The sequence below is a fragment of the Sciurus carolinensis genome, chromosome 8 (assembly GCF_902686445.1).
Source record: "Sciurus carolinensis chromosome 8, mSciCar1.2, whole genome shotgun sequence".
NCBI lineage: Eukaryota > Metazoa > Chordata > Mammalia > Rodentia > Sciuridae > Sciurus > Sciurus carolinensis.
This window is the reverse complement of record NC_062220.1, coordinates 36,068,637-36,085,657: the sequence shown is the minus strand read 5'-3', so window position 1 is coordinate 36,085,657 and position 17,021 is coordinate 36,068,637. Positions and strand designations below refer to the sequence as shown.

General features: G+C 31.1%; 1 protein-coding gene across 1 annotated transcript in view; it reads left to right on the top strand.

The window, feature by feature from the left end:
* Positions 1–17,021, top strand: part of Capza2 (capping actin protein of muscle Z-line subunit alpha 2) — a 40,698-nt gene that overhangs the window by 10,949 nt on the left and 12,728 nt on the right. Inside the window, exons 2-6 of the mRNA XM_047560386.1 lie at positions 4,279–4,342; positions 7,123–7,174; positions 10,085–10,148; positions 13,954–14,160; positions 15,695–15,774. Of these exons, the coding sequence (XP_047416342.1) occupies positions 4,279–4,342; positions 7,123–7,174; positions 10,085–10,148; positions 13,954–14,160; positions 15,695–15,774 (467 nt within the window). The remainder of the gene's footprint in view (positions 1–4,278; positions 4,343–7,122; positions 7,175–10,084; positions 10,149–13,953; positions 14,161–15,694; positions 15,775–17,021) is intronic.

Sequence of the window (17,021 nt, the reverse complement as noted above, 5' to 3'; positions counted from 1 at the left end):
AAGGAAATTAAGTTAAACATATTTAACCATAAATGAAATATCAAAAAAAATCACCCATTTGTCTCATTAAAGTCTGTGCATGAAGTCATTATTATATACTCTATATATGAAAACCATTTGTTTCTAAGTCTCCAGAATCTTGAATTAGCTGAAATAGTTTTAAACAAAAGTGATAGGATCGTATTTTAATTAACCTGAACTCAAATAATTAGAATCCGCTAATTCAAAGTTTCCTGGCTTGGTTTTATAGAGACCATGGCTCATTGAGAATCACAACAATGCCTAAATAACCTCACTAGAATCTTTGTGCATAAATATGAACTATTCATTACTTACTGAGGTAACTGGTGAAAACTTTTAAATAAGTTGATAGAGATAAATAAAATATTAATTTTCTTTCACTTTGTTTACATTGATATTTTCTTAGTGTTAACCAAAACCTCTACTAAATGCTGTGATAGAACCTCTCCTTTAATATCTCTTCTGCTCATATACTTGAAATAGAACTTACTTGAGGAAGAAACATTCTAGAATTGCTACCTGAATGATGACCACTAAATTCTTTAGATGGTTTTCAGAAAGATTTTTTGAAATTTATTAAAATGTAGTAATGTGCCTTTCATATCCTTGACTGAAAAAAAGTAACACATTTTGGGGCTGGGGAGATAGCTCAGTTGGTAGAGTGCTTGCCTTGTAAGCACAAGGCCCTGGGTTCGATCCCCAGCACCCGAAAAAAAAAAAAGTAACACATTTTGAAAATAGTGCTGAATGTATGAGATTCTTTTCTTTTTAAGTCAAATGAGGGAGGGCAAGTATTTTTTTTTTTAACTAGAATGTTTTATTTATCCACATGTTTAAAATTAGAAAAATTTAAGGAGAAAACCTATGCAACCTCTGTGAAGAAGAAATGTTTTTCCTCAGTCTCTAAATACTTCATTGTTTTATATAACTACAGGACAATTATCAAACTTGAGAATTTATACATTTAAACAATACTTTTTAAATCTGTAGATCCTATTCAGTTTCACCAAATGTCACTCTAATTACTAATATCTTTTTTCTTCCTTCCTTTCATTCTTTTTTTCTTCTCTTTTCTTTCCTTTTCTTTTCTTTTTCTTTTTCTTTTCTTTCTCTTTTCTTCTTCTTTTATAGGACCCAAACCAGAATCTCATTGAATTTTGTTGATGTCTCTGGTCTTTAATCTGGAAGTTTTTCAGCATTGTTTATCTTAACTCTTTTGAGGAGATCAGACTAGTTATTTGTAGACTGCCTCTCATTTTGGTTTGTTTGATGTTTCCTGATTAGATTCTGCCTGTGAATTTTCGGCAGGAGTTTCACAGAAGTGATGTGTTCTCCATGTATCCTCTCAGAAGGCAAATAATGTCTATTTTTTTTTATGACTGTTGAAACCTTTGATTATTTGGTAAAGGTGTGTTTGTGGTACCTTTCCTCAATATAAAAATATTATTTATTCCTTTGTAATTATCACATTGAGAGATGCTTACAAATCATGTAAATATCCTGTTGTTTTATACTTTTACCTACAAATTTTGGCATCCATTGATTTTTGCCTACCAAAATTTCTAAGGTGGTTTACTCAAGTGATTTTCTTATTCGTGCATTCCTTCTACATTTGTTAGTTGGCATTCTGCTGTAATGAAGAACTTTCTGTTTCCCCTATTTGCTCATTTATTTCTTTAGGTCAGTATGGACCTATTCTATAGGTTAGTTTTACTTTCGTTAGTTTGTTGCATCAATTGTAGAAAGCTCTTTTTTTGTTGTTGTTTTTTAAAATTCAGTAAGAAAAAGTACCAAAAAAAAGTTTGAGTAATACTTTTCTAATACTCTAGTGTTATCTCAGATAACTGCTAGGCAGAAATTATTTTTTCTCAGTGCTCATATAGTTTACCAATATTTATGATATTATTTGAAATATACCTTTTATCCCCTAAATAAATTACTTTATAATCACTTATGGTGTATGCTCTTCCACAAAAAGTGCAATCCAAAATGAGTTTATTGGAGGTATACCCCATTTATTTCTTTAGGTCAGTATGGACCTATTCTAAGTTGAGAAGTGTCTGTAATATTGTTTATTTGAAATTATTATAAAAATGGAATCCTGTACTATGACTATATAAGCTTTTGAGATTAGTTTATTTCACTCAACATAATGCTTTTGAAATACATTCAAGATGTCATAAGTATTACTAGTTCCCTCTTATTGCTAAGTAGTATTCCATTGTGTAGATATATCAATTAATTGATTACATTTACCCATTTGAGCAATTGTGAATGGGTTTTGGTGTGAATATGAGTTTTTAATTCTGTAGGGAAGATACTTAGAGTGGGATTGATCATTGTGTCTTATGGTATGTGCTTACTTTATAAAAAATATCCAAAGTGTTTTCACACTGGTTGTACAGATTTGCCTTTCCATAGTAATGTATTGAGTTCCAGTTGGTTATCATTGTCATTAGCACTTGGTGTTATCACTTTTTTTATTTTAGCCATTCTCTTTTATACATAGTGGTCGATTTCATTATTAATTTACCTAATGACAAATGATATTGAGCATGTTTTGGGTACACTTACCTGTCTTATGTATATCCTCTTTTGTAAAGAATTTTTTCAAGTCTTTTGCTTATTATTTTCTTACTGTTAAGTCTTAAGACTACTTTACATGTTTTGATTCAAGTCCTTTTATTTGATATGTAATTGACTGATACCATGTTGAGTCTTCTTTATCTGAAATGTTTGGGACCCAGAAGCATTTTGGTATCATTTCATTTCTTCCCTCCTCTCTCCTTCCCTTTACTCCCCTCCCCTCCTTTCTATATCTTTTTGGATTTTGGAACATTTGCATAAACTTTCATGATTAAACATCCCTAATCAGAAATATCAAAATCCAAAAATTTGAACATCATGTCAGCATTCAAAAAATTTCAGATTTTCAGATTAGGAATGCCATACCTGTACTTGTTTTGTTTTCAGTTTACGTTTTCTTTCATTCTTTTAATAGAGCAAGACATTGATAGAGCAAAAGTTTTTAATTTTAATGAATCTAGCCTATCAGTTGTTTTAATAGAGCACAATTTTGGTATCATGTCTAAAAAATATTTTTTACCAAGATTAAATTAAAGATTTTCTTCAGGTTCTATTTTACATTTAGAACAATGATCCATTTAGATTTAATTTTTGTAGAAAGTGTGAAGTTTAGGTTGAGTTTCTTTTTCTTTTTTTGGTACTGGGAATTGAATTCAGGGGCACTCGACCACTGAGCCACATCCCCAGTGCTATTTCATATTTTATGTAGAGACACGGTTTCACTGAGTTGCTTATTAGCTGAGGCTGGCTTTGAACTCTGGATCCTCCTGCTTCAGCCTCCCAAGCTGCTGGGATTACAGGCATGGGCCACCTCGCACAGCTAGTTTCTTTTTCTTCTGCTTATAAGTATCTAAGTATTCCAATATCATTTGTTGAAAATGTGTCCTTCCTCCGGTAAATTGCTTTTCCACCTTTGTCAGCAATCATTTCACTGCATATAGATGTGCGCATTTTTGGACTTCGAATACTTTAATATTGATTGTCTCTTTTTTTGTTAATCCCACACTATCTTGATGATTGTACTGTGGTTCTCAGTTTTGTTCTTTTTCAAAATTGTTTTAGCTGTTCTAATTGCCTTGATTTTACTCCTTAACAGTGCTTTATATAATAAGCTCCTTCACTAAACTGTAATGTTGGCATGTCTTTTAACATCTCAAGAAACATTTTTCAGTAAGGTTTAAACTGTCAAAATTGGCTTTATTCTTTTAAAATAGGCCTGTATCATTGAATTACAATTTCCTAAGAACTAGTCAGTTCTCATATTAAACTTTTTGAACTTACACCTTCCCTGCTTGCTTTCTGTAGTTTTCATGAATTTGTGATTTTATAGACCCATGGGTGTGTCATATTTCTTTAGTTTCACACATAAGGATTTTCTTATTTTTTTCACTTTAGTTTAAAAAAATAAAAAGAACTGTAAGAAAATGTTTATCTGTTGCAACTTTTAATTCTTAACTTCATTTTTTTATCTACATTCAACCTGTGTTGTATTTATATTAGATAATTAAAATAGTAATAGGAAACTACCTTTAAAGTGTTTGAGTAGAGAAGTATCACCATTTAAAATCTTAAGTCATTTTCAATAAAATTTTGAAGTGTAATTTTGCATGATTTCAGTTATTTTAACAGAGATGTGTGCTGTGGTATATTTATATCTTCACTTTTTTTTAGGTACGTATAGCAGCAAAATTCATCATTCATGCCCCTCCTGGAGAATTTAATGAGGTTTTTAATGGTGAGTGTTTAATTTGTAACACTAAAGCTTGATATATTATAAAAGTGCTCATTTTTCTATCTTTTTTTAAGCACTTGCTTTTTTAAAGAAAATCATAACCACCAATATAAGCTAAAGAGAGTGTAGAAAAGTCTGTTTTCTGGTTTATGATGAAAATTTTTGTTAATCTGAATTTTGTAATGGCTAGATATAACGTACATATGATATATGTGATAATTCTGTTTGAACAAATTAACCCTTTTTAAAGAATAAAATAAACTTTTTTACTAGTTTCCAAGTAGAATATAACCTTATTCTGGGAAAGGAGCATCTTTTTTTGTAAATCGTTTTAAATAAAACTGTGAACACATGGAGTAGGTGTTTCTTAAATAAACCATTTAAGAAAGAAAGAATAGAATTTCATTTTAACTTTTTTAAAATTATGAAGTACACTTTTGTATCTCTTTTAAGAAAAACCTATTAGAACAATACAAACAGCCAGTAAAAAGGGGGAGAAGCCATTTTCATCATGCATAGAAGATGTCGGCATGTGTCCAAAGCATTTGTTATTTAAATTGTATATTATAAATCATTTCACAGTATTCCTTTCTTTAGACCTCATTAGCAAGCATTTTCATATTTACCCATGGACCAGAAATTTAAAATGCTATATATTCTCCTGGTTGCTGTAAAGACTGTGATAGCAGCTGTTCTTTAGCAGTAAGGATGAAAAGGTTGTAAAAATCATCAATATAATGACCTATAGAGATCTCCTTACAAAACTTTTTTTCCTTTTTACTCTTTTTCTGCAATGCTAGAGATCAAATCCAAGGCTTTGCATGAGCTAGGCAAGTGTTGTACCATTGAGGCACATCTCCAGCCCTCAAAACTTTACTTAAGCAGTTAAAAGAGGAAGTTACCGCCAGTACAGTTGTTATTCCTACTTTATATAAATGCTTTCTGTGTATGCTTTTTTTGCCTTTTCACCATATCTTAAAGGTGAATTTACACATGACTCTCCAGCTTCATTTTTAAACATTCTGCACCTGAGTTGAAGTTACAGGCCAAATTTGCACCTAAGCAGAGGAGACTTCAGTAGATAATGATGAAACTTATCAGTTTAATTCCCAAATGCTATTTCCTAGGCTGGTTACTTTGGAATGATTGAAAGATAGATTTCTGGTCTTCCTTCAGTCTCAAATACTGATTGGTAGGTCTGGGCTTGGGCTCCAAAATCTTTATTTTATTATTATTATTTTTATTTATTTATTTTTTTTAAAGCCTCCCATCCACCACAGTATGGCTCTAATGTGTAGCCTGACTTAGAACTATAGCCTAATTCCTTAAGAGTAATATTTTATTTTATTTTATTTCATCTGAATTCTTAGCTTTTATCTTTCTTCCACTACTCTCCTTAAAATAAAAGCATGCTCTATTCTTTTTTCAAAGTAGAACTAACTGGATCAAATAGATTCTACTTTTATTTTCTCATTGAAATTGGAAAACATAACTATCATGAGATACCACTTGTAAAGTGTTATATTTAAAATATTGAACATAAAAATCATATGTAATAGAACTTCTCAGTTTGCTTTTTGGGATAAGAATATACATAATTGTCAATGTCTGTATTTTAAAACAGTTTTTTATGCAGCATCTAAGTGGCTACCCAGTTTTACAATGTGAATAAGAGCTATAGTCTGTTCACCTTATATTTAACCAGTTTCTTAATGTAAAATGTTATTTCTTTGTGTTTTCATCTAATGAAAAAATTAGGATACATTGTATTATGTACTTTAAAATAGCAACTATGTAATAGCCGAGTACTTGAGAAAAATAATGAAAGAAAATAGACCAAGACTAGAATAGAGGGGTTTTTTGTTTGTTTTGTTTTGTTTTGTTTTTGGTGAAACCATGTGTAATATTTCTTTCTTGTTTTACAAAGTGCTTGAATTTTCTTAAAAATATTATTTTTGAATTTGTATTTTAATAATTAAAAGCCAAATGTCTATATAGTAAGAGTTGAATCTAAAATTAGGACTGACTTAACAGTCAGTTAAAGCAAAATCATTAAGTCAAAGAAAGTATAGTTATTCATTTGTTCCTTGAAAATTAGCTATCAAAGAACAAAAATAACTATCTGGACTCTGGTCACAAACTGTTACTTATTTAATCTTTTTTTTTTTTTTTTTTTTTTTGTACTGAGGATTGAACTCGGGGGCACTTGTCCACTGAACCACATCCCCAGCCCTATTTTGTATTTTTTAATTTAGAGACAGAGTCTCACTAAGTTGCTTAGTGCCTTGTTTTTGCCGAGGCTGGCTTTGAACTCTGGATCCTCCTGCCCCAGCCTCCCAAGCAGCTAGGATTACAGGCATGCGCCACCATGCCCAGTTACTTTTTTTTTTTTTTTTTTGTAGAGAAAATTCATTTTAAACTGATGATTGTGTTGTCAAACTAAGAGACATAGTCCTGTCTTTCTTGCAGATCTTATCACACCATCTTTCTAGTATACCTCTACTTTGGTTCTTTGACCATACATTCCAGTCTGCCTGTATCAACTATTAAGGGTACAAAATTGGGTGTATTTCTATTTAATTCCTTATTCTATTCCCTAAGCAAAATCTTTTATTTTGTTAAAGTACCATGGTGTGTATTTTGTGGATATTTTGATCATTACAGTAATATTTTGATCTTGCTTTCTATTTGGGGGAGATGTTAATACATAACTAAAACTATCTGCATTCCTTACAGTCTTCAAACAAAACATAATAATATAGAAAACAATGTTTGTTTTATAGATGTTCGGTTACTGCTTAATAATGATAATCTTCTCAGGGAAGGAGCAGCCCAGTAAGTATTTTATATTATATTAACATAACGAAAGTGACTTGGGGAAAGAAAAGATCTTTTAAAAGTGATTTTTAAGCATAATCTCTGACATAGATATTTGTACATCAAGTTCAAACGTATGCAATATGTATGTACTGGAATCTAAGAGAAATATTTATTATCACAAAGAGACTTCGAGGCTAAATTGTAACATTAAATTCTGAATTCATGTGTGCTTGACAGTGTCTTATATAATCGATTAATGCTACATTTTGACATTTATAAAATGGGGTAAAATTATTTTCGAAATGGTAATTGCCTTAGTTTTATGTATATTTAACTTTTATTGTGTTTGACCCTAATAGATAACAAGATCTGTGAGGTTTGGCAGTTTGCTTTGTTCATCTATAAATACTGAAAATAGTCCTAACATATAAATGTTTACTGAATTTTTGCACGATTCAAAGAATCAGGCAATTTTAATCCTAATGGCATCATCTCTGGACTTTTGTCTCTTTTAATCTTTTTTCCTTTTCCCTCTCTTTATCTTTTTGTGAGGAAACAAGGCTGTTATTCTTTAGAGTGATTCTAACATCTATACTAAAGGGCACAAACTCTGTGTGTTTCAAAGTAAAATTAGACTTACTGCTGTCAAATGTAGAACACTTTGAAATACCCCGAAATAGCCTTTTATTCAAAGACAAAAGAATGCCAGACTTCACTGTGATGATAAATAAGCCTTTTAGAGATTTTCCAAAGTCAGATATGCCTAATAACAGTCCAAGTAAAATAAAATAAAATAAAATATAATAATAGAGGCGTATCAAAAACTTTTAGAGCTAAAATGAAGAAACTTTAAAGTTTTATTTAAAGATGTTTTAAAGCAAGATTTTAATATTGAATAAGAAAAATGAAGTAGCTAAACTGAGGGAACGTATCAGATGTGATCTGATGAATAATAGTAAAGGGTGTAAACTATAGGAAGAGCAGGGAGACCTTTGTTGTCACTGTCTAGTAGTGCTTAGCACATAGTAATAAGACCTCAGTAAATATTTGCATTGTTTTAGGGACTACTGAGTAAATGATGAATGGGTACACAGAGGGAGTTTTCTCAACAGAGAGACTTTGGAAGTTATCTCGTCTAAACCATTGCTGTTACAGATGAGTGGGGCCCATTTTAGCTAGTGGTAGGATTGGAACAAAACCCAGAAATCTGACTACTAGATTAGGGCGTGTATTTTGCACTATAGCATAATTGTCATCATTTAATTTACTTTATGCTTGTAAGATAAAATTCTACCTATTTAATATTCATTGTTTCGGGGCTGGGGAGATAGCTCAATCAGTAGAGTGCTTGCCTTGTAAGCACAAGGCCCTGGGTTCGATCCCCAGCACCCAAAAAAAAAAAAAAAAAAAAAAACAATATTCATTGTTTCTAATACTAGTTTCACTTTTCTTCCTTTATCTACTCACCCCAAGTTAGAGGTTGATGGGGTTTGATGTTAATGGGCAATAATTGCCAATAGCCTAGCTACATTGAGGCTATTCTTAGGAAAATACAGTTTTAGTGAATTAAGAAAATAAAGTGAATAACTTCTTTCTCCCTCCTTCTCTGTGCACTTCTATATTTACCCCCATCTTATTTGAACATGCAATATCAGGTATTTGACAGGTACTAATTTAATTCTGGTTTGCTATTTTTATATTTACTGTTCTCTTGTTAACTCTTCAATAATACTTTGCTCAGTTAAACATTTCTTTCTAGGGGAGGCTTAGGAACTATTATAGTTAATATCTGGCTAAAAAAAAACTTTTGAGTAGATTAAGTTTAGAGATGTATTCCTAAATTTTAAAGTTCTCAGTATCTTATATTGGGTGGGGTTATAGATTTAATAGAATGAGTATGATCTTTGTATCATTTTTTGGATAATTTTTGACACTGTGAATTTTTCCTAAATATAGCAAAATTTTCTGATAATGTATTATTCTTTCTTTGTATGAGAGAGGAGAGAGGCTTTTCTCTTGAATCCAGTTTGTCAACATTTCCTAGCTTAGACTCTGGATGTCTGGGACAACCTAATGACTCTCTCCGCTGTAGTTGCTCTATTGCCCAATAGATCATACACACTGCTGCCAAATTAATCTTCAGAAGTACTTCTATGTTTTCCTTTCTCAAAAAAATTTTGGGATACTGCTTTGCTTTCCACATAATTATTCCATATCTATTGGCCCTTCACTTCAAACTCCTACTGTGTGCCTAGTGCTCTCAGCTTGGCGCTTTCTGTGATGTTGAAAAATCCTGTGATGTTGAACCTGATTGGCTTCTAGGCATTTTGCTCATACTGGTCCCACTAATTGAAATACTCTTTTCTTACCCATCCCTCCAATATCTGCAAAACAGAGCATACCCAGTTATTCAAGCCCATTTCTCAGTATCACATCAATTGCGACATTGTCCCAATTGTCTTCTTACTCTTGCATTAATAGAATATAATTAAAACTACACACACCACTTTACAGTGCATTATTGGTCCTCTTATGGTACTTTCTACTTTGTGTTACTATTATGTTCATCCATTATCTCTTTTAATTAACTGTAAGCCCTTTTGTGCTGATGTTCACAGTACATAGCTTATTTCCTGGTTTTTGAAATATATACAGTACTTGAATAAGTATATATATATATATATATATTATAGATAGCTAATCTTTATTTTCAGGGTTTTACATTGAAAACTGGACAGCAGTTTTTAAAATAGCCATATCTATAATATATTTATAGTTAGTATAAGATTAATAATAAAGAACTATAATTATATTAATCTTGCCATGTACAGTGCAGGAGAATTTTATTGACAGGCGAATTGTTTAACTCATTTTAATAAAGCATTAAGTACATAATTTTAAATAATTGACCATTTTCTTTTTTAGTGCATTTGCACAGTACAACTTGGACCAGTTTACTCCAGTAAAAATTGAAGGTTATGAAGATCAGGTATGTTTAATATAAAAGCAGAATCTGGCTATTCCTTGTTTGGTTTATTTTAACATCTCTTTTGTCATGTGAGAATTATAAAGTGGTATGCTTAAAGATAAAAAAAATATTCATTTTAATCACAGACACTTACTGGCAAAGTAATTGAAAATTAATTTCTTTGTTGAGACTATTAGCAGAAAGTTCCTCTTAGAAATATTCAGATATAATTCCTTTAAGATTTTAGAAAGCAAGTGCTTTAAATCTACTTTCTTGTTTCTTGTAGGAAAAAATATTCTTTTATTAATCCAAAATTTAAAATATAATAGATTAGTAAGATTTATATCATAATTTGGTTGCTCCGGAATTCTATAGTTCTTCATGTGAGTAATTAAGCATTTAGTAATTTTAAATCTTTTTATTTGAAAATGCAAGTTAGAATTGCCAAACTAAGAAAAGACACAAAAGGTCACTAGGTTTTTTTTTTAAAGTTACTAATAATTTAGTGGTGATTGTAGTGTTTATTCATGTCATGCCCATGTGAAGTACAATTTATATAAAACCATATGAGGAAGGAAATGATAGAATATGAGACAAGTAGTTAAGAGCATAAAGTCCTTAAGTGGCTAATTATGTCAAAGTTTGTTTGACATTTTTCATTATCAATATGTAGTCTGGTAGTTGCAGGGAGGAAGTAAGACTAGATGGAGGATTACCCGTAACTAAAGAGGAACCTTAAGCTTGTGTATAGATCTACAGGTGTGATCATATACGTGTGTAAATCTGTAACATTTTATTGTATTAATGGCCTAAATTCTCTGGAGATTTTGATTTTTCATCCTTTTTTTTTTGTTTTTTTTCACTATTGTAAACAGTGTTGCCTCAAATCTTTGAACTACTGGTCACATTAACTTTTGTTTTGTTAGGATAAATCCCTAAAAGCAATTTTGCTGAATAGAGAATACATCTTTTGTTAAATACTCGATAATTTCCAAACTCTTTTTATAAATATAGCATGATTTTTAATACTTATACCTAAAAAAAAATAAAAAAGTAAATGGTATACTAGTTTTACATGTGACTAGAAATTTAAAATGTTGAATAAGATATTAACAAATAGGATCTAGAAATATATCAAAAGAATAACTTATCAAGACTAAACAGTTCTTTAGGAATGTGAGAATGGTTCCGTGAAAGGCAATGTATTGGTCTTAAATATTAACCAGCAGTAGAGAAAAAAATCTATTATCAGTAGATAGTGAAAAAGATTAGAAAAACTCAGAAACATTTCTTATTAAAACCAAAAACCCTAAGTAAAAGTAGAAATAAAACAAAACCTGTTAAAACACAGTTGTTTAATAAAAACCAATAATAAATACCATAAACTATAAACATTTTAAACAATTTAAAATTAAAAATCAGCTAATTATACCTATTTACTACAATTATCATTTATCATAAATTAAGGTATGCCAAATAAAACAAGAAAATGAGAACTTGTAAAGATCAGAAAAGAACTCTCTTTGGTGATATTGATATGTTTAGGAACACTAAGAGACTCTAGTAGTATATCTCGCTACCAAAAAGCTTGGTGAGATGACTGAATTTAAGGTAAATATTATATACAAAGCACATTAACTGTTCTCTGTTGCAGCAGGTAAGTACCAAAACCTACACAGTGGGAATGGGATGGGACAGTTAATTCTACTTAAAATAATGTTATGAATTGTACATTAATTAAGGAATAAGCTTAACAAGAAACAGGAGCATGAAGAAAAAAATAGTGGTTGTTTTCATGAAGATATAAAACTAAGATCTGGACAGTGGAAAGGCACATTGGCATTTCATCCTTAGATAGAAACTTAAATTATTTAAAAATTAATTAATATGGTGCGATTTGCATTAGAATGATCAGTTGCTTTAACTGGTCAGTGTTTTCAGAAATTTTATACGAAAAAAATACATGTTTAAAATAATCAAGAACACAGTTGTTTAATAATAATGTAAAAGAGAACAGTAAGGACAATGAAGGAGAATTGGAGAATTGCCTAACTAGGTAGCAGAAGATATTTTGAAAACACAATGATGAAAATTTTAAGAGATCTGAAAGTCAGCATGCACAATATAAAGGCAAAAAGACCATGTTAAATAAGACTAGAAACTCAGAAACTGTGAAAGATGGGTATTTTGCTATATATAAATTTTTTAATTGTACACTGAACCAGATCATTAAGCAATTCTTATAAACTGATATATAAGAAAAGAGGGGAAAAAAAGCCATATAAATATTATTAAAGAATATTTGCTCACAGAAGAACACATGGCCCACAAAGATAAAACAATGTTTAGATCTACAGCAGTCAATCAGAGAAATGTAATTAAAATTATACCTATCAGACAACAAAAAGCTATAATGACTTTTGATGGTGAGGATGTGTATTAAAAATATATGAACCCCTCCTACTCTTCCCACCACTACTGCTAGGTATCTATCCAGTACAAGAACATTCTTAGAGCACAGTAGAATAACTATGCTTGACAACAGTTAACTGTGTATCAAAATAGCTAAGAAAATGGGTTTTGAATGTTCTCAACACACAGTAGTGATAAGTAATTGAGGTAATGGATATGCCAGTTATCCTGATCTGATCATTGCACGTGGTTGAAATATCACTCTGTACCCCTAAATATGTGCATTTACTGTGTCAGACAAAATTTTAAATTAAAAAATACACCCAATGGAAGGAAAAACATCAGTATACAAAAATATATATACAACAATATTTCTTTTACCATTTTAAATGAGATCTTTTCCTCCTCCAAGAAAAGAGAACATCTGGAAATAAAACAGTGGTACATCAGTGGGGAATTGACTGAATATTGTCATGTCCACATCATGGGATATTATGCCATCATTAAAAGAATCATTAAAAAGAATGGTGAGCGGTGTATCAGCAGACCTGGAAGATTTCTATAAGATGTTTTTGTTTAAAAAAAAAAAAAAAAAAGAAGAGGCCAAATGCAGAGCATTGTGTTTGTGTGTGTGTGCCTCTTTTCCATTCTTGTAAAATAATGACCAAAAAACCGTGTGTGTGCATATATAGACCTATGTATAAATATTTATATAGGATTTAATGATCATGAAACAGTTTAGAAGCATTCTACGTTAGCATGATTTGCATCAGGGATGAGGAAGTCCTGACATAAGTAAAAAGTTAAAGAATGGGAGAGTTGCAAGGGAAGGACAAAGGAAATTTTTAAGAATTAAAACACAGAATATTAAATTTATGCATGTATAATTTAAACATACACAAATGCATGTTATATTTTTAAAAATTTGGAAGTTAATTAAAAATAACCACAATGATTAGTTTATAAGAAACAGAAGCAGATGCTTGAGAGCAGGTGAGACTACAGGCCCTACAGCAAGGTACTGAAGAGCTTCCCTGCTGGAGTACAACCCTTCTTATAAGCATCCTGACTGAAGGTGATTGCTTGTTCCTTGGCTTTGAGGAAATGGAGTCTGATATCAGAAATAGTAAACTGTAGTTCTCAAAGAAAAACCTTGATTCCAGTAGTGAAGTAGAGGATGCATATTTTCACTGAATAGCTGGAAGTTATATTGGGAGAAAATCTTATCTACTCTGAATGATGCTAGCCTCATTGTTTTTATAGTTTACTCATTTGAAGTATTAACAGTTGTACCATGTGTGAAACCAATCACTTGGGGTAAAATTATTTTATATTTTTAAGGAAAAGTTTTAAGTGAATGTACACTAAATATTATTTTAAATACTTTTTTCCTAAATTTATTTCATCATTGAAGGTATTGATAACAGAACATGGCGACTTGGGAAATGGAAAGTTTTTGGATCCAAAAAACAGAATCTGTTTCAAATTTGATCACCTAAGAAAGGAAGCAACTGATCCGAGACCTTACGAAGCAGAAAATGCAATTGAATCATGGAGAACTTCAGTAGAAACTGCTCTTCGAGCTTATGTAAAAGAACATTACCCAAATGGGGTCTGCACTGTAAGTCATCAGTGGATAGCTTTATTCTTTTGTCTTTTGCAATTGTGATGGTTTTTATGATTTCCTGAAATTTACAGTAATTTACTGAACTAACATAATTTGTCACTCTTTTTTCCTTGAAGAAGCTATTCTTAGGAATTTTACTATTTTTCCCAGAAAACTAAATAAGGTATTATAGTTAAAAATGGAAAATGGATTGTATCGTGAATCAATTTCCTATAGAAATTCTAACACATTGATTAGACATGATGAGATTCTTTTATCTCATGTTCATGACTCATTTCCATTAAGTAATATTTCTTTTCACTAATTTATAGAATTTTTGAATAAATAAAATTAATTGAAAATGGAATCATGTCCTCAAGTATCTTATAGTCAAATTTCTTACTTTTTGATGAGGTTCTTTCATAGATTTAGCCTGTTTTATTTTTTTTTTTTTTAGGATGAAATGTGTAGAAAAGAGTGCTTTTTGTTTCTTTTTGAAATTTCGTAAGATTGTACACAGATAGGCTTGCTAGCACCCAGTTTGTGCTTCAGCCATAGTGATTTTTTGAACTGCAAATCAGATTATGAAAATCCCCTGCTTAAAATTGTTCAAAGATTTCCCATTGCACTTAGGATAGAGTCCAGTCATCTAAACATGACTTACAAAGCTGAGCAGGTCTGACCTCAGCTTGCCTCTTCAACCTAAAGTGACTGTACACTGTATTTTATACCTGCTTTCCAGCATCATTTTAATGTTACCAGTAGCATCCCATTTCTTTTGAAGAAGTTTCCTGGTTAGTACCAAAATTCATATAGTCTGCCTAAGTATTTACTGTCAGTTTATTACTTGAGAAATACAACAACATAACTAAAATAATCTTAAAAATTATTTGAATTAAAACTGTTGATTAGAATTATTTTGGGAAAATATCTCAACAAGAGTAAGAGAGGGGCTGAGTTAGAGAGCCTTCATTTGTACTTGGAGAATTGAAACAAATTATTACTTTCAGAATAGCAGGTGAAATAATAGCATCATACATCTCAGGCATTCTCTTAATGATCTTTCCTAGCTATAAGTAAATTAATTCTCTCACCCATATCTTAGTACTTCTAAAAATGACTCAAGAAGTAGTACCCCCTAAGTTTGTGAAATAAACAAAAATGATAATCACAAACTAGGTGCAGCTTTTACTTGTGTGGAAACAACTATATTGGTATCTATATGTTAAAATAAATTACCTAGTTTCTTATGACCCCATGTTTGAGACAAAAACATGATATATTAGGACACTTATTAATATAGTACATCTAGTTTTGCCCCATAAATTTTACTGTATCAATTATGAGCTCTTTTGTGATCCACTGATAATTTGATTAGATATGCAGATTTGAGAACTTGTTTTTCTAGTTACTATGTTAGAATGAGGACCTACTTTGTATCCTTTTGTGTGTTTTTGCCAAAACACAGTTTTTAATACTTTATGCATGTTTAAAGTAGAACATATTGTGGTCCTAAATTCTCTCTTGTTCCTGTTTTCTTTGTCCTTAGGTGTATGGTAAAAAAATAGATGGACAGCAAACCATTATTGCATGCATAGAAAGCCATCAGTTCCAAGCAAAAAACTTTTGGTAAGTTAAAATTTTGTGTAATTGAAGAAATTTTGGTATTGACTATATTGTTTGGAGTTCTTGCTTTAGTGATTTGGGCCATATCTTTTTTGTATGATTGACTAAAAACAGTATTTACATTGTATAAAACTTTAGCCTGTACTGGCTCCACAAATGGCCTAATCATTAAAGGTAACAGTAAATGTATTGACATTCGGTGAAAAGAATGTGGGAGAGCGTAGTGTTTTTGGAAACAAGCAGGCAGCACCCTAAGGGAGCATGTGTGTATACAAGCAGACCAGTTGGCAGGCTGGCAGGCCCATATGCTCATTCTGAGTAGTAGTGGGTGTTCCTGAATGAAACTTACATGGGGAGGAGGACAAGCAGTTATAAAGCAAAGAACCATCATTCTGTTGTGAACCTGGGGACTCTGAAATAGATGTTTTTATTGGGATTGTTTTGTATATGGTTGGCCAGTATGGGGCACTAAAATTACAAATATGCCTTGTAATTCTGCATACAAATCAATCAATTATTTCTTACAGAAGTCTAGCTCCCAGAAGTACTGACATGCCCCATTAAAGCTCAGATATTTGAAAAGTTGCTGGCCATTTTTATTCTTGTACTTACTTCTGAGATACTGCCTGTTCTAGGATTGAGTTTTTCCTCCAAGACTTTATAAGTTCAGAATTGAATGAAGTCTTTACTTCTATCCCTTTTTTTATTAATACATTCTGAGATTATAAGAGTAAGTAGCCATAATGTTTACCTTTTTAGTATATTATTCTTTGACTTACTAACCAAGTTCATTGGTGGTGCTATTGAGGGTGTCAGTAACCCCAGTGGACTCGTATGAACCTTAGCCCAAAGTTGCCCCAGTACTTAACTATCTCAGACACAAGGTTTCAAGATTAATCAAGAATATTTGGAGAAATGCAGATCCATCTTCACTGAAGGAAAATCACTTCCTTATGTAAACGTATGCCTTAATGACAAAATTCTCTTTCCTAAAGATAATGGCATATAAAATTACTTTCATGAACTTGGTACAAATGTAGTTTCTCTATTTTAGTTCTGTAAACTTGTAGTATTAATCCAGCAGAATCCTAAAGAAGTAAATCTTAGTAAAATCATTATTAATACATTTGTGTCAGAAAATATATAGTAAATTCAATCTTGTTGAGATTGAAATACTATTAAAGGAAAATTCGTGTTATTGTTTTACTTTAATAAAATCTTTGAAGATGTTATAAGAAATTATTAATTAG